Raw genomic sequence first — 19356 nt, forward strand, 5'->3', positions numbered from 1 at the left:
ACCAGTAATTGGGAAGCAAAGCCAGGACAAATCTGTATGCTGATCATGGCTGGACAAATTCAGCTTCAGTTGCTGAAGAACAAGGCCAGTGCCAGGCAGACTTCTAGTGTCCATGACCAGAAAATGGCAAAGACAAATTAAGTTCAAGTATACATCTGTAGTATCACAGCATACCTTATGATGTGAGTTTATCTTATTGGGCAGACTGGATGGACTGTACAGGTCTTTTTCGATGTCATCTATTGTGTTGCAATATTCTACTACTACTACTACTATTTAGCATTTCTATAGCGCTACAAGGTGTATGCAGCGCTGCAAAACATAGAAGAAAGACAGTCCCTGCTCAAAGAGCTTACAATCTAATAGACAAAAAATAAAGTATGCAAATCAAATCAATTAATGTGTACGGGAAGGAAGAGAGGAGGGTAGGTGGAGGCGAGTGGTTATGAGTCAAAAGCAATGTTAAAGAGGTGGGCTCAGGAAGTTTATTCCAGGCGTAGGGTGCAGCGAGACAGAAGGCGCGAAGTCTGGAGTTGGCAGTAGTGGAGAAGGGAACAGATAAGAAGGATTTATCCATGGAGCGGAGTGCACGGGAAGGGGTGTAGGGGAGGACGAGTGTGGAGAGATACTGGGGAGCAGCAGAGTGAGTACATTTATAGGTTAGTAGAAGAAGTTTGAACAGGATGCGAAAATGGATAGGGAGCCAGTGAAGGGTCTTGAGGAGAGGAGTAGTATGAGTAAAGCGACCCTGGCGGAAGATGAGACGGGCAGCAGAGTTTTGAACCGACTGGAGAGGGGAGAGGTGACTAAGTGGGAGGCCAGCAAGAAGCAGATTGCAGTAGTCTAAACGAGAGGTGATAAGGGTGTGGATGAGGGTTTTAGCGCCATATTCAGAATTTGGAGAAAGTACACTTACTAACTTTATGGCAAAAGTAAGAAGGGGCCACTAGAAGGAGGGAACTACCCAGCAATCTACCCCATGTGGCATGCATTTCAGGTTCATGCATCCCCTCTTCTGGCTGCTGATCCTTCCTGTATTTATCTCCTCTTGATAAGATTCTATTCCAGTGATGGGCCTCATTGAACCACATCTGTGTAATGGAAGCAGCAACATTAAGGCTGTGTGTGTGTGTGTTTGTGCTTGTGCTCTACCGTGTGAATCAGGAAAGACTAGAAAAAGCAAGAAAAGTGATTCTATTTCTGTTTCTTCAGTGTTGCACTAGTATCTGGCTTCCTTGGGGTTTCCAGGTCAGTGTTTCTTATATATTTCTAATTTGTGGTCACTTATTGAAGGTTCTGTCTATGTTCTTGAAGGCCATATGTGTGACTGAGGTGAGTACTCTGCAGTAGTTTAGGCAGAGAATCTTGCTTGTTCTGTTTTTCCAATAACAGATGTGGTTGTGTTCATGGAAATTTGCAGTGCTGCCTTTTTATTTGCAGCTGGATGTGGTGGTGGTGGGGGGTGGTGGCTACTGTTGAAGTGGAGATACAGAGAGTCACCCTACCCCCTAACGTTGGCCTTATATGAGTATGTGGAACAGTGGAACCTGATTATAACTAGATGTTCCCTGGAACTAATGCTCTTAACTATTGATAAACTTAACAGAATGTTGGTTGAACAACAAGAATTGAAAGTGAAGTTAGAAGATGAAGTCACAAGTTCAAACTGAGGTTTATGCAGGAAAGTTACAGGAACCTCATCAATTAGTGGATGGTTATCGACAGCAAATAAAATCTCAGAAAAATAGTTAAGTACAGACGGGATGAATCTGATTTTACTAAAGGGTTTACATACCCACGGATAGATCGATCTGGGCGCTCAAAAAAAACCTCGGAGAATGAATGAAAAGGTGGCACTCATCAACTCATTCAGTGATTCATCTGATGAAGAACATTCTTCATAGGAAGTAGTATCAGCTTCAAAAGAAGATCAAGGGGAGGCAAGGTTACTACCCAATTTTTTATGAGTACCAGCAACGATTCCAGTTTCATCAAGAGCAGTGACATCTACAGTCAAACCCAACAGGACGCACAAACAAGTGCGGAATCATTAACAGATCAACAAATTATGGTTCTTAAATTGGGATTATCTTTTGCCCTTCCACCTTCTATGATTCCTTTTCAACACGAGTGGATTTGCAATTTTTTTTTATAAAACAATTAAAAGTTATTTTTTCAATATGATCAAGGAAAGGACATTGGTACGGTGAAATCTTCTGATGTTTATAAATTACCGTTACTGTGGATCCCTCCTGGTAACATAGATCCTGTAATAGCTACATTTCAACAACTAATTTTGAGAGAATTAAAAAATATTGAACAGGGACACCATAAGCAACTTAATTTGACTAAAGAACAACATGCAGCTTTAGAACAGCTCAGGAATTATGAATCCTTGATCATTACTAGGGCTGACAAAGGGTGTGGGGTAGGGTTGCATATGAGGCAGCTTTCTGGTAGGCGATGCTATCGTTTATTACAAGAAGATCCAACTAGAATATTTAGGGAAAGAGTTGGCAGTTTTGCTATCTCAAGCAAATGTTGATGGGGGTTTTGACGTGTAAGGAGAATAGATATTTGTATAATGGCCATCCTTGGATTCCTATCATTTACTTATACCCAACATATATAAATCTTTGGTTGCCCCTCCTGTGCATTATTTCAGGAAATTAATTTTTGTTTGAGCCTTTGTCAATATTTAAATGTTCATTTACAGGATTTTGCTCCCAAAATTGTTTTATGTGTGGGATTCCACTCACAATTCAGAGTTTACAAACTTTAGATATGTCTCTACGTTCATCTATTTTGTTAGTTATGCTGGACGTTAACACTTTTCACACAAACATTCCACAAAGGGCAGGTAGGGGCTTAATTGCTCAATATCTTTTACAAACTCAGAGGTCCTTTTACTAAGCTGTGGGAAAAAGGGCCCTGCAGTGGTGGTGGGGGCCATTTTTCCTGTGAGCCAGGGCCCTTCTTACTGCAGCAGGTGAAATGCCTCCCCCCAAAATGGCCAAATGGTAATCCTTACCGCATGGTCATAGTAAAATATAGTAACATAGTAGATGACGGCAGAAAAAAGACCTGCGCGGTCCATCCAGTCTGCCCAACAAGATAACTCATATGTGCTACTTTTTGTGTATACCCTACTTTGATTTGTACCTGTGCTCTTCAGGGCACAGACCGTATAAGTCTGCCCAGCACTATCCCCGCCTCCCAACCACCAGCCCCTCCTCCCAACCACCGGCTCTGGCACAGACCGTATAAGTCTGCCCAGCACGATCCCCACCTCCCAACCACCGGCTCTGGCACAGACCGTATAAGTCTGCCCAGCACTATCCCTGCCTCCCACCACCGGCTCTGGCACAGACCGTATAAGTCTGCCCAGCACTATCCCCACCTCCCAACCACCGGCTCTGGCACAGACCGTATAAGTCTGCCCAGCACTATCCCTGCCTCCCACCACCGGCTCTGGCACAGACCGTATAAGTCTGCCCAGCACTATCCCCGCCTCCCAACCACCAGCCCCTCCTCCCAACCACCGGCTCTGGCACAGACCGTATAAGTCTGCCCAGCACTATCCTCACCTCCCCAGCCCTGCCTCCCAACCCCGGCTCTGGCACAGACTGTACAAGTCTGTCCAGCACTATCCCCGCCTCCCAACCACCAGTCCCGCTTCCCACCACCGGCTCTGGCACAGACCATACAAGTCTGCCCAGCCCTATCCCCGCCTCCCAACCACCAGCCCCGCCTCCCGATCTTGACTAAGCTCCTGAGGATCCATTCCTTCGGCACAGGATTCCTTTATGCTTATCCCACGCATGTTTGAATTCCGTTACCGTTTTCATTTCCACCACCTCCCGCGGGAGGTGGTCATGTGGTGGTGGTACGAGCTCCCACGGTAAACCAGCAGTAACCGGGCAGTGTGTGGTGATGCCCGATTACCGCTGGGTTAGCACCATGCTACAGAAAAACACTCCAGCTAGAACTACAACTGGCCGCTGTGTTGAGCCAGTGGTAGTTCTGGATTAGCGAGCAGTAGAAGACCCCCTCAGATATCTGATCCCCAGATTCAACTTACGAATGAAATGGCACAACTGGTAATAGAAAACAATCATTTTATGTTGTTTTATTTTTTTGTATTGAGTAACTAAGGGGAACTATTTAGTATTGCTTTTCCCAATAATTTCTTTTTTTTATTTTGAAAGCACGTTAACTGACATGTTAACGATTAATACAGTAAACTGGCCCCTCAAAATAATATAATTTCCTGCAATACAATATCACTTTTCAACTCTGTTAGAGTATGCACATAATGGGGCAATTCTATAACTGGGAGCCTCCATTTAGGTGACTCAAGGCTGAGTGGCAGGCACCTATTCAATAACAGAACCTGTGCCAACCTGGTATCATCATGCCTAACGTTTAGGTAACCACTGTTACACTAGTCATACAGCTTGTGTAAATACGAGCACCTAAATGCAGCAGGGATGTATGTCATTTATGATAATCTGTAAGGGTCCCTTTTACCAAGCTGTGGCAAAAGGGGGCTGGCGCTGGTAAAAGGGAAGCCTCACTTTACTACAGGAAATGGCCGGTTGGCAAGTAAAGCACTTGCTGCGTGGCTATTTCAGGGGGGGGGGGGGAGCCCTTACCCCCACCCACTGGAAATGATGGTGTGCTACGGGTGGGAAGTACTGCTGGGCTGCTGCGGTAGCCTGGCGGTACTTCCTGTATAGTGAGCGGTAAGCCCACCATCACTTAGTAAAAACAGCTTTAAGTTACCCATTTAAGTGGGAGCCCTGCCTAAGTTCTACCCGTGCCCCTGCCTCTGTGTGTGCCATCTTGCAAATATGTGCTATGTAAGTTGAGAGGGTATTTGAGCAATAGCACCTTGGCACCCTGTCAGCACTTATTTGGGTATGTGCCCACATATGCATGCAAGTGCTGTTCTGGGTTATAGAATTGCCCTTAAAATGTGGACATCGGAAAACGTGTGTATGTATATGTGATGATGTTTGAGTTTCTGTTTCTGTTAATTGTGTGGGGGAGGGGGAGGGTACACATTTGTATTTGTTTTATTTTTGCATGTATGTGTGTGTGTGTTTATGTTTGAGTGTTAAATGAACAAATCTTTTGAACGATTGGAATTTAAAAAAAAAAAAAAGGAGACATACAAATGGAAAGAATGAAATAAAATGGACCCTCTGCTGATTCTGACCAGTGTTATCAGCAGCCCTATTGACTCCATTACTGTTTCATCAAACAGTCACTGTCAATGATGATCTGGTGATCGTACTGATTAGTCTACAAGACTTTCTGATATCTGACCATAAAGCCTCTAGCCAGGAATCGACAGGCTCCAGGTGGGTCACAGAAACCCCTCTAATATACATATTTATAAAAAAGATAATGGAGTTGAAATGGGAGAGAGATGATGGTACTACCATAAATGTATCACCCCCAATCCTAAATAGAAATGCTTTTTAATTTAGATATCAAAGAAAGTATTGCCTCTTTTTTCTAAGTTAGCAACTTCCAAGCAAACATTCTTTTGTATGCCTACATTTCAGTATGTAAATATTTCCAGGCTTTCGTGTTAGAATCATGTGTGGGTTTTGGGCAGTGGGTGGTTGTTAGTTTGTGGGATTCCATCATACCACAGCTGAACGGACAAGGACACAGTGCTAGTGATGATGAACTCCTAGTAAGACACCTTCATCCTATGGACTTTCTGACGGGCTACTAAAGTCAAAGTCGCCCAAGTTGCTGTGGCAAACCGAGGGACCCTGAAGACTGCTGCTGGCATCGTAGATCATCCACTTGAGTGCATTGTGGAAATCACCCTCCTCCTGCCTTCGACAGCTGCTCGAAGCCTCTTTTATATAATAGAAACAACCATATGGTTTAGACAGAGATGAAAGCGTTAAGTACGACAGACAACCAAAACACTTCTAGAACCCGATAGTCTTCTTTTTTTTTTTTCTTTTTTTTCTTTTTTTGTCACAGGAACTCACAACAGGTTCATCGTCTTCCGTCTTCCTCCCAGTTTTCTAAACATTAAATTATTTTCAAGAAATTAAAAATATATTTACAAGGTAATTATCTACAGGATGCCATCCGTATAAACATGCACAGATTTAGAGGGCCTTGTTCATAGACTTTTGTATGTGAGAATTGGTGGCTACCCCGTATCCACCTGCCTTTTTATTCACAATACTTGAGTGGTATCGGTTTTTGGATCCTGGTAACTCACCAAGTGACAATGATTGTTGGTTGGCTATACGAACTCTCTTTGTCCCTTCCTACTCCCACCACCCCAGCCCTCTCCGTTCTGGTTTGGTTTTATTACAAGTCAGAAATCCCTCCAAAAATATTTTTTTCCTCACTAGCAACCTTTGATCCAAAAACAAGATGGACATGGCTCCGCATACAAGGGGTGCTACGGGCATGAAAATGCTCCATATCTACCTGGTGTTTATGAACATGGTCCTGTAAACCAACCAAAGGAAACATATGGCATATTTTCTAGTTTAAAAAAAGTTGTGTGTCGAACTCCGGAATTCTTTCTGTTAAACACTAGTGCAGTTTGGGATCTCTTTTGTGCTTTCACTGCTCGTAACTGTGGGAATGCCTCCTAAAAACAAAAACAAAAAATAAAAAAAATAAAGTTGACGTATATATTACAATTGCTTGATAAGTATGTACATTTCTTTATTGTTTTTTTTCCCAGTCTTACCTGTTTTCTTAAACAATCATATTTCAATTAATACTCGGGTATGGCAAAAGACATATTTCATCACTGAAAAATGAATTAGACAATTGCCCTCAGATTCTATATATCGTGCAAAGTGTTTTCCAGAACAATGGGGCCCTTTTACTAAGTCGCAGTAGAAAGTGGCCTGCGGTAGTGTAGGCGCGTGTATTGGGCACACGCCAGGCTAGCTTTTACCGCATCTACAAAAAAATGGCTTTTTTTTAATGGGATGGGAAAAGGGCATGCGGTAAAAATGAAACCAGCGCGTGCCCAAAACCGGCCTGAGCCCTTAATGTAACCCACTGATCTAATGGTAAAGCGTACGCTAAGTGCTGATTACGTCCAGAACCGGCATGCGTAGGAGGAAATAAATAAATAATTAATCCATGCATTATGGGCGCGCCAAATCTGAAATTACCACTAGGAGGGTGCGCTGGCATGGCAGTAGTCTTATTTGGGCGCACGCTGTGTGCACGTAGAGCCTACCACGGCTTAGTAAAAGGACCCCAATGTGCAAAAACTAATTGGTTAGCAAGCTAGTCAGCACTGATAATTGAATGTTAACAACCAATTATCAGCACTAATTGACATTAATTAGAATTTACATACACTTCCTAAGCATATTTTGTAACATGATGCACGTAAATTCTAAGACACGTGGTTGAAAAGGGGCGTGGCCACAGGTGTTGCATGGGTAGGTCATGGGCGTATCTAAAATCTATGCACGTTGTTATAGAATATACCCACCCTGTGCCTAATGTAGGCATCGGGATTTACAAGGTTTTATTTGGCATAATTGGCTAAATTTAGTCTTGTAGACCGATACTCGGCATATTCTATAAACTGTGTGGAAATTTAGGCTTATTCTATAAAGTATGCCTAAATTAAGTTTCTAGAGAGACTATTGAAATAGTCTCTGAAAACGTGTACAATCTGAGTGAACAGATTGATTTTCACAATACATGCCAGACATTTTTGTTTACAGTATGTCAGTGCTAAGTTTGGTAATTCAGGCATCTTTATTTAAGTCAATGCTAACCTTGGCTATTTTTTTTTCACCACTATCTATTTGGTGCTTTAAAGAGGCAATTAAATTGAGCTTATAATTATTGTGCCTCATACCTTTGTTGTTGTTGCCAAAGGAAATAAGCTGTGTTTTTGATTTTAAAACAGGAAGGGAGTTTCTCTGTTGCACCTTTCCCCAGCCTTTCCCCCAGGTTCTCTCATGCCCCCCTCATTTACCTCTACAACAGGGCTTGGGATTTCTCCTCCTTACTTGGTGCTGGATCAAACTCCTTGTCTCCCCCATGCATGGCCGGGCTCTGCAGACACTTGAGCCACGCGGTGAAGGAAGTTGGGAAAGTCTCGCAGTTTCAAGTCCCACTGCAAGGAACAAGTATCTGCAGAGCCTGTGCAGGGAGAGATAAGGAGTTTGATCCAGCACAAAGGAAGGAGGAAAAATCCCGAACCCCACAGGGGAAGTGGCAAAATGCATGGTATGGTTATTAACACATTTATTGACCACCCTACTACTACTACTACTACTATTTAGCATTTCTATAGCGCTACAAGGCATACGCAGCGCTGCACAAACATAGAAGAAAGACAGTCCCTGCTCAAAGAGCTTACAATCTAATAGACAAAAAATAAATAAAGTAAGCAAATCAAATCAATTAATGTGAACGGGAAGGAAGAGAGGAGGGTAGGTGGAGGCGAGTGGTTACAAGTGGTTACGAGTCAAAAGCAATGTTAAAGAGGTGAGCTGTCAGTCTAGATTTAAAGGTGGCCAAGGATGGGGCAAGACGTAGGGGCTCAGGAAGTTTATTCCAGGCGTAGGGTGCAGCGAGACAGAAGGCGCGAAGTCTGGAGTTGGCAGTAGTGGAGAAGGGAACAGATAAGAAGGATTTATCCATGGAGCGGAGTGCACAGGAAGGGATGTAGGGAAGGACGAGTGTGGAGAGATACTGGGGAGCAGCAGAGTGAGTACATTTATAGGTTAGTAGAAGAAGTTTGAACAGGGTACGAAAACGGATAGGGAGCCAGTGAAGCGACTTGAGGAGAGGGGTAGTATGAGTAAAGCGACCCTGGCGGAAGACGAGACGGGCAGCAGAGTTTTGAACCGATTGGAGAGGGGAGAGGTGACTAAGTGGGAGGCCAGCAAGAAGCAGATTGCAGTAGTCTAAACGAGAGGTGACAAGGGTGTGGATGAGGGTTTTGGTAGAGTGCTCGGAAAGAAAGGGGCGGATTTTACGGATGTTGTAAAGAAAGAAACGACAGGTCTTGGCGATCTGCTGGATATGATCAGAGAAGGAGAGAGAAGAGTCAAAGATGACCCCAAGGTTTCGAGCTGAAGAGACAGGGAGAATGAGAGAGCCATCAACAGAAATAGAAAATGGGGGGAGCGGGGAGGTGGGTTTGGGGGGAAAAATGAGAAGCTCGGTTTTGGTCATGTTTAATTTCACCCCTAGTTTTTACATGATCACAGTTACAGATCTATGCCTAGTGTAACTGTGGGCACATGCCTGTTAGGCACCCAATATCAGGTAATGCTAATATTCTATAATGGTAACTGGTTATAGAACAGAGACTAAATAGAGGTGCCCACTCACAGGATCGCCTCCTTTGTCAAATGTTTAACAGATACTATGGTACTATTACTCATTTCTATAGCACTACTATTATTTATTTATTTAGATTTTGCTCACACCTTTTTCAGTAGTAGCTCAAGGTGAGTTACATTCAGGTACACTGGATATTTCTCTGTCCCAGGAGGGCTCACAATCTAAGTTTGTACCTGAGGCAAAGGAGGGTTAAGTGACTTGCCCAAGATCACAAGGAGCAGTGGTGGATTTGAACTGGCTACTTCTGGATTGCAAGCCTGGTGCTCTAACCACTAGGCCACTCCTCCACTACAGCAACATTCCATGTAGAATCTCAAATAGTAGCAACATTCCATGTAGAATTTCAGATAATATCAACATTCCATATAGAATCTCAACTTGTAGCAACATTCCATGTAAAATCTCAGATAGTAGCAACAGAATCTCAAATAATTTATTTGGATTTTGCTCACACCTTTTTCAATGGTAGCTCAAGGTGAGTTACATTCAGGTACACTGGGTATTTCTCTGTCCCAGGAGGGCTCACAATCTAAGTTTGTACCTGAGGCAAAGGAGGGTTAAGTGACTTGCCCAAGATCACAAGGCACAGCAGCGGGATTTGAACCAGCCACCTCTGGATTGCAAGGCCGGTGCTCTAACCACTAGGCCCACTCCTCCATGTAGATGTAGGCAGTGCTGTACACATTATATGCACGTACTTACTCGCTCCCTTGAGGGCTCACAATCTAAGTTTTTGTACCTGGGGCAATGGAGGGTTAAGTGACTTGCCCAAGGTCACAAGGAGCTAAAGTTAGAATTGAACTCAGGTTGCCAGGATCAAAGCCTGCTGCACTAACCATTAGGCCACTCCTCCCTATAGGCTGTACCTATTTTAACCTTTAAACTTAAATTATTATTATTATTATTATTATTTGTTGCATTTGTATCCCACATTTTCCCACCTATTTGCAGGCTCAATGTGGCTTACATAGTACCATGATGGCGGTCGCCAATTCCGGTATGACAAATACAGAGTGATATTGTGGCAAAGATCATGTGTGACAGACACATTAGGGAATCAAGGAGGAAGAGTTAAGTTACGTCCAGTTCGAGTATTAGTTTTGTTGTGTTGCAGGGTTCAGGCATTTAAGTTGGATCATTAGGGTATGTGATTGTTGTTGTTTTTTTTTTTTTTTTAAATATAAGCTACTTCTTTAGCAGCTTGAAGAATAAAAAGGAACACAAAAAAAGCAGATTGGTTGTAAGAATAATGTTGGACTGATGAAAAGGTATTCATTAAACTAATTTATTTAAATTGTCCTGTATTTAACATATAGATTAGGAGCTCGCTTAAGAGGATGAATGTTTACCTGCAGACTGTAGACTAATGTCAGATAATTTTGCACCAGGCAAGTAATAGTAATAGCAACATTTATAAACTAATGGATACTAATTAAGAGTCAACAGCAATCCTTCAACATTATCTTGGCTCATTAGTTTTATAATGGGCTGACAAAGAATAGCTATATGGAATAGCAGAATTGATATAAATAAAACCGTCAGTAAAGCATGAGGTCTCCACACTGGGCATGGTATTAAGTGGGCAACCTCCAGTCTCCCAGGGCCAGAACTGGTTGGGTTATCAGAACAATACTAAATGAATATGCATGAGATAGATTTGGATACAGCTTGAGACAGTTTACATGCAAATCTATGTCATTCACATTCACGATGGTTATCCCAAAAGCCCAACTAGCCCTAGAGGACACTTCTGACCTAAAAACACACTAGTTCATCTAAGGCATATTGAAAAGGAACAACATGCTTAAGGTTCAATCAACCAAAGCATCCATAAGAAGTGGAAAAATCAGCATATCACTCCTTTAAACATTTTCACTTATAACATAATGCACAGTATTCATTATTGTAAAAATATCTGTTGGGAAAGCCAAACAATATTCTTATTTCATGTACTTTTTCTCAGTAGAGACTTTCATAAATAAGGCAGGAAAGCAGCACATCAAGGTGAGTCGGTTGATGTAGTGTATCTAGATTTTGAGAAAGCTTCTGACAAAGTCCCTTATGAGAGACTCCTGAGAAAATTAAAAAGCCATGGGGTTGGAGGCAATGTTCTGTTGTGGATTAGGAACTGGTTAAGGGATAGAAAACAAAGGACAGGATTAAATGGTCATTTTTCTCAGTGGAGCAGGGTGAATAGCGGAGTGCCACAGAGATCCGTACTGGGATCGGTGGTATTTAACATGTTTATAAATGATCTGGAAATCAGAACAAGTGAGGTAATTAAGGGCCCTGTTTACTAAGCCATGATGTAGGCACACTAAATTTTTAGCACACACTAAAAATGAGCACGCACTAACAATAGAGACACCCATTATTTTCCTATGAGTGTCTCTAGCATTAGCGCGCGCTAATATTTTAGTGTGCGCTAAAATGTTTGCTCGCCTAAAGCATGGCTTAGTAAACTGGGTCTTTAGGTTGCAGATGACACAAAACTATTCAAAATTGTTAAAACACGTGTGGACTGTGAAAAATTGCAAGAAGACCTTTGGAAATGGCAGGTTAAATTTAATGAGGACAAATGCAAAGTGATACACATTGAGAAGAGTAATCCAAATCATAGTTAATTGATTCTAGGGTCCATGTTAAAGACAGCACCCAAGAAAATGATCTATGTGTTACTGTACACAATACACTGAAATCTTTTTATAGTGAAAGATAAAACAATTCTAATTTGGAAACTTGAGTCTGTGGAAAATTTCAATAGAAGGCTAGGTCTCTGGGTATTTCTCCCATTGAGGCCTTCAAGAAACATTTGGTTGAGACTGAGCTTTTCCCCTGAGGCTTTACCTCCTTTTAATAAAGTTTACTATATTTCCCTCAAGAAGCTTGCTCAAGATATAAGAACTGACTCTTTGGATATTTCAATTGTTCCGTAAACTTTCCTGAGTGAGGAATCTGAAAGAGTTATAATGGTTGTGTCTTTTGTTTTTGAGCAGGGCATCAATGCAGTTACGAAAATGTATTTTCATAATTCCCAGTCACTGTTTTGTGGCAAGAGAGTATGAATGTTTCCAGATGTTTGTAGACAGAGTCAAGAGAGAAGAAAGGCTTTTTTGGCCTTATGGCAGGAAGTCTTGTCTATAGGAGCAACTTTTCTTTTGGCCGTTCCTTGTACATGTCTTGTTAAACATTTGGATATCAAATATGTTTATTTTGAAAGCAGTTGTGTGCCTTTTTGAACTTAAAGAAGATCGTGAAGTGAACAGTTTAGCTTTGGAATGTGAGCCTAATATAGGTGGATGGGGTAATTCATCTTAAGCCTTTCCTTTCTTAGCTATCTCCTTACTTTCTTAGCCTCCCACCTCCACCCCCCAATTTTAGTGGTCTAAGGAGGATGAAATAATAGTTGTTGGGGTGAGCAGGGAGGAGAAGGGGGTGAGGGGGGAACAGGAGGGGGGGGAGTGGGCCCTGGAACCTTGCTAGCGCCCATATCCTTTCTGTTCGAAATGGGCCTCTTTTACTAGTACTTATATAAGTAACACAGGTTATTTCTTTTATATACGTCTAATAGAAGGATATTAACTACATTCTCCTTCCCTCAAACTTTTTATCAACTTACAACAGGCTTTTCATTTTACCTCATTTCAAAAGGGGGAAAATAAGATATACTCCCTGTAGAGATATGGCCCAGCTAGCAATGAAGGTAAAATTAGGGTTGGGGCTTTAGTAGGCCTCATTTTTCTTTTGTTCTTTTATCCACAGGTTCTTGTATCAACAAAAACCTCCTATATTTGAAGTATGGCAAAGAAACTTCATGCCACTAAAGTTGCTGCTCTCATTACAACTTCTGCCTCTGTCCAGACTGAATGTTTAGTCCAAGGCAAGGATCTGATTTCCTGTGATAAATGTATGCACATTGAAACCATCATGAAAGAAATACATGAATTAAGAGAGGAGGTGGCAAGACCTAGAAGCATATGTGTCAACCAGAAATTCATTCCAGAGATGCATTTTGAAACACTGATGATCTCCAGCAAAGGGAGAGGAGATCTAATGAAAGAGGACAACTGCACACACGTTACCAGAGCCTGCAACATCAACATCAACCCTCCAACTCCATCTTCTGTTGAAATGAAGAATCAGTTTGCAGACCTGAATGTAGAAGAGCTTAAAACATCTCAAGAACAGGAAGAAACTACGATCAAAAACTCCCCAAGCCACTGGATCAGTGGTCAATAAGAAAAGAAAGGGAGTGGCGGTTGGTGATTCTCTTCTGAGGGGTACTGAAGCACCCATCTGCCGACCAGACATGATATCTAGTGAGGTACCTGCCTGCCTGGTACCAAGATTCGAGATGTAACGGAAACTTTGCCAAGACTTATCAAGCCTACTGACCATTATCCTATGCTGCTCATCCATGTTGGCACAGATGATACTGCTAGGTATCCTACTGAACATATCAAGCAGGATTTCATGGCTCTGGGTCAGAAGATGAAGTACTTAGGTGCAGAGGCAGTGTTCTCATCGATCCTTCCCACTGAAGATAAAGGCCGGATGAGGGAAGCTTGCATCCCGGAGCTGAATGTGTGGCTGCGTGGATGGTGTCAACATGAGTGTTTCAACTTCCTTGACCATGGGATGATTTTCCAAGAGCTACTGAGCATTGATGGTATTCATCTATCAAAGAAAGGATGAAGTGTCTTTAGAAACAGACTGGATAAAGTACTACAGAGGGCTTTAAACTAAATTGACTGGGGATGGGTGAGAGAAGCCCCAAAGTCCCTATAGAATAGGGAAAAAAAGAGTAAAATCTGGAGAGCCTTGTGTACCAATGACTGTAGTATGGGAAACAAATTTCTAGATCTAGAGGCTGCAATGGCAGAAACCAATTTGGATTTGGTGGCAGTCATGGAGATGTGGTTCATGGAGATCCATGACTGGGACATAGTTATAAATGGCTATAACCTACTCAAGAAGGACAGAGTAGAAAACAATGGTGGAGGAGTGGCATTATATGTTAAGAATAATATTAAAGTGACAGAATTGCAGGACATACAGGGTAAGGAAGAAGCACAGTGGGTTAAACTACTAAGAGGGAAAGAAAATTATATTTACATTGGTGTAATATACAGGTCACCTTCAAAGTCAGAAGAAATGGAGAGATTTAATTGAAGATTTCCACAAGATACCTACAAAAGGTGAGGTACTACTAATAGGTGACTTTAATATGGCGGACGTTGATTGTAGCGTCCCTGCTGCGGGGTCATCAAGAAGCAAAGTGAACTTAGATTCACTACAGGAAGAATTGTTCCAAAGGTGGGTAACAAAACTGATGTGGGATGCAGCGATTCTAGACCTGGTGCTTACAAATAAGGAGAATATTTCCAATGTTATGGTGGGAGATCATTTGGCATCCAATGACCACAGGATGATGTGGTTTGCTATTAAGATGCAGGAGAAGGCTTATTCGAGATTGAAGGTCCTTGATTTCAAAAGAACTAACTTTGCTGAGATGGGGGACTTTCTCAGGGAAGAGTAAGTTGGATGGAAACAGCTGAAAGAAGTAGAATATCAGTGAGGGAAACTGAAAGGAACTATACTAAAGGCAACAAACTTTTGTGTTAGAAAATTACATAAAAGTAAGAGGAAAGCAAGGCCACTCTGGTTCTCGGACAGAGCTAAAAAGTTAAGGAAAAAAGGTTAGCCTTTATACATTACATGATGACTCAGAAAGAGGAAGACAGGGAACAATATCTTGAAAGGCTAAGACAAGCTGGAAAAGCTGTCAGGAAAGCAAAGAGGCAAATGGAGGAAAAGGTAGCTGATACGACATGTTTTAGATATGTAAGCTGATCAACAACCAGTATTGTATAGCTTCACAGTTACATCTAAGTTCCTGAGAATGGCTATGTGCATCTAGGATTCCAGAATCATCGCTGAGCAAGGTTTTTGAGCTTGTTGCTGGTGCACTCGGTGCCTTCTGGGACATGTAGTAAGCTTCCCCCACTCTTGTGACAAGACCTGGCAGTAAATGCTGAGATTCCCATTATATTCTTATCAGCATCTCGGCGTTTACCTCCAGCTGATTTCTACCGCAGCTAAAAATGCTGCCTTGGCTAAAAGATCCCAGGATGCGTTAAAGCATTCTGCATTAGTTCTGCCATTTGTGCTCGCTGATGGTATTTATTTTGTAAAGTTTTCATGAGAGGTGTGTAGGGGTGGAGAATGAGCGTGGAAGTGGTATTCATCTAGTACACTGACATTACTGGCCTGTAATACATCTATAATGCAGGAGCGCTCAATGCCTTCTAAATACAGGGCCAGATTCTATATATATGGCGCCTAAAAAATCCGTGCAGAAAACATTTCCGACTAAGAGTATTCTACAAGTGGTGCCTAGATTTACGCGTGTTATATAGAATATGCTTAGTCGATATCCCAGAGCCAAAAACTGTGTGCTTCCATTTACACTATTGAAGATGTGGCGTAAATCCCGGCGTGAAGATTTAGGCGCAGAGGGCCATATTCTAGAACTACATGTGTAAATTTCAGAATGCCCACAGAACATCCATTTCCCCTCCCATAACCACACCCCCTTTTGCCTGCGCAGGTTAGAAGTTACACACACACTGAGTTACAGAATGTTTAGCAAGTTATGCACATACATTTTTATTATTGCCAATTAGAGCTCATTATCATAAGTACATAAGTAATTGCACACTGGGAAAAGACCAAGGGTCCATCGAGCCCAGCATCCTGTCCACGACAGCGGCCAATCCAGACCAAGGGCACCTGGCGAGCTTCCCAAACGTACAAACATTCTATACATGTTATTCCTGGAACTGTGGATTTTCCCAAGTCCATTTAGTAGCGGTTTATGGACTTGTTCTTTAAGAAACCGTCTAACCCCTTTTAAAACTCTGCTAAGCTAACCGCCTTCACCAGGTTCTCCGGCAACAAATTCCAGAGTTTAATTACGCGTCGGATGAAGAAACATTTTCTCCGATTTGTTTTAAATTTACTACACTGTAGTTTCATCGCATGCCCCCTAGTCCTAGTATTGTTGGAAAGCGTGAACAGACGCTTCACATCCACCTGTTCCACTCCACTCATTATTTTATATACCTCTATCATGTCTCCTCTCAGCTGTCTCTTCTCCAAGCTGAAAAGCCCTACCAGCTCATAATCAAAAGACAAAAACGCCTATATTGCGACCTAAATCGGGAGATAGGCGTTTATCTCCCAAAAACGAATAACGCGGTATAATCGAAAGCCGAACTTGGACGTCTTCAACTGCACTCCATCGCGGAAGCGTACAAAGTTGACGGGGGCGTGTCGGAGGTGTGGTGAAGGCGGGACTGGGGCGTGGTTATCACCCGAACAGAGATGGGCGCCTTTCGCCGATAATGGAAAAAAAGTATGCGTTTTTAGCTAGAATTTAGGGCACTTTTCCTGGACCCTGTTTTTTCATGAATAAGGCCCCAAAAGTGCCCTAAATGACCAGATTACCACCAGAGGGAATCGGGGATGACCTCCCCTGACTCCCCCAGTGGTCACTAACCCCCTCCCACCACAAAAAATGATGTTTCACAACTTTTTATTTTCACCCTCAAATGTCATACCCACCTCCCTGGCAGCGGTATGCAGGTCCCTGGAGCAGTTGTTAGGGGGTGCAGTGGACTTCAGGCAGGTGGACCCAGGCCCATCCCCCCTACCTGTTACAATTGTGCTGCTTAATGCTTAGTCGTCCAACCCCCCCAAACCCACTGTACCCACATGTAGGTGCCCCCCTTCACCCCTTAGGGCTATAGTAATGGTGCAGACTTGTGGGCAGTGAGTTTTGAAGGGGATTTGGGGTGCTCAACACACAATGGAAGGGTGCTATGCACCTGGGAGCTCTTTTACCTTGTTTTTGGTTTTTGTAAAAGTGCCCCCTAGGGTGCCCGGTTGGTGTCCTGGCATGCGAGGGGGACCAGTGCACTACGAATCCTGGCCCCTCCCATGAACAAATGCCTTGGATTTATTCGTTTTTGAGCTGGACGCTTTCATTTTCCATTATCACTGAAAAACAAAAACGCCCAGCTCACAAATTGTCGAATAAAACATGGACGTCTATTTTTTTCGAAAATACGGTTCGGTCCGCCTCTTCACGGACCCGTTCTCGGAGATAAACGCCCATGGAGATAGATGTTTTCGTTCAATGCCCCTCCTAGCCTCCTTAGTCTTTCTTCATTGTTAAGTGCTGTTGTCAATGCTAATTAGCTTGCTAAGCCAATTAAGTTACACATGTTGTTATAGAATACGCCCGGATCTCTATGTAGAATCAAAGGGAAGATGTGGTAAGTGCTTCCACGCTAATGTTTTTTTAAATGGTCGAGTTGTAATGCTAACTACCACATGGCCATAAATTCAACTAATAGGAAAATGGCTATCTTACAGGTCAGGCTAGAAAGGAGCTTAGTACATGGGAAAGTCCTGCATTAGGGTGCGTTAAGCCTATTTACTAGCACAGCTTAGTAAATGGGTCCTTTAACTTTTTGTTCCGGTAATATGAAAACAAATGCTGTACCTATAACCCGTGTGTCCAGTTCTTTGTCTAAAAGCTCTTCGGGATCTGTAAAATCACCAAGTGTGATTTTGGATGCATTTTCACTTTGGCTGACAGATCCAATCATCTCCTGCTCCTTATCATGCTGGACTTGGGCGTAGATGTTTATCCATGGGATTTTCCTGTTTTAGAAAAAGATGCATTACAATCGCAAGTCCCATTCTCGCACCCAAAACAATGGTTTCACTGCAAACATAATCACCTGTATTGATGAATATGGATGGTTAAGGACAACAGAAATCAGATCACTTTGAAGATCGTGTATTTAAATGTTAACGCATCCTGGGGCCATTTTACTAAAGTGCAAATAGACTTAAGGTTTGGTAAAGATCATTTCAGTACAATAACTCCCCCTCCCCTCCCCCAACAAACAAATATAGCACAGCCTTTGTATTGATCCAAGGAAAAACAGGAATTCCTCTATGACAGTCCAAGGAACACCACAGGAGTACAGGGTGACACGTGACTCTCAAGCCGGGAGCTGCAGACAGAAAATATTTATTGAGACGCCAAAGAAAGACCCAACGGGGATCTCAGTCAGAAGCCAGCCAAAGATGTTGAGGGATAGGATATCCGCTCTTCTGATAACTGGCAGAGCTCCTGTTGGTTTTGCAGCCTCTTGTATGTATGATATCAGGTGCCATAACAGAGCAGCATTTCCTGAGTGTTTGTTTGTGACTCCTGAAACAGGCTGTTTGCCTGCCGAAACACGGACCCATGTCGGGTCTTTCTTTGATGCCTCAGTAAAGATTTTCTGTCTGCTTGAAAGTCATGTGTCCCCCTCTTGTCCTGTGGTGTTCTACAGCCTTTGTACTTGCCATGCATTAAATTTTGCTGCTGGAGCGCATTAAATGCAAAAACGTACTGCACTTCAGTGAAAAGGTCCCTTTATTTACTGAAATGGCCATAGCATAAAATTTGGCCTTGCTGTAAATAAGACATGTTGATAGTATTGGTGCACATTAAATGTTAGCAAATTACCCCCTTTATGAACCGCACCATAAGTACATACGTTTTGCCATACTGGGACAGATTGAAGGTTCATCAAGTCCAGCATCCTGTTTCCAACAGTGGTCAATCCAGGTGACAAGTACCTGGCAAGATCCTAAAATGGTACAATACATTTTATGCTGCTTATCCTAGAAATAAGCAGTGGATTTCCCCCCCAAGTCCATTTTAATAATGGTCTATGGATTTTTCCTTTAGGAAGCCATCCAAACCTAATTTTAAACCCAGCTAAGCTAACTGCTTTTGCTACATTCTCTGGCAACGAATTTCAGAGTTTAATTTCATGTTGAGTGAAGAAATGTTTTCTCCAATTCGCTTTAAATGTACTACTTTGTAGCTTCATCACATGCTCCCTAGTCCTA

At 42.5% G+C, this 19356-nt stretch overlaps 1 protein-coding gene across 1 annotated transcript in view; it reads right to left on the bottom strand.

Moving 5' to 3' along the window:
* Positions 1 to 6572: 6572 nt before the first annotated feature.
* The window catches only part of SORCS3 (sortilin related VPS10 domain containing receptor 3), an 831591-nt gene continuing 818807 nt past the window's right edge, over positions 6573 to 19356 (bottom strand). The window contains exons 26-27 of the mRNA XM_030204719.1: positions 17948 to 18108; positions 6573 to 6637 (exon numbers count right to left, since the gene is read on the bottom strand). Coding sequence (XP_030060579.1) covers positions 6573 to 6637; positions 17948 to 18108 — 226 coding nt within the window. The remainder of the gene's footprint in view (positions 6638 to 17947; positions 18109 to 19356) is intronic.

This window comes from Microcaecilia unicolor, chromosome 5 (assembly GCF_901765095.1).
Source record: "Microcaecilia unicolor chromosome 5, aMicUni1.1, whole genome shotgun sequence".
Taxonomy (NCBI): Eukaryota; Metazoa; Chordata; class Amphibia; order Gymnophiona; family Siphonopidae; genus Microcaecilia; species Microcaecilia unicolor.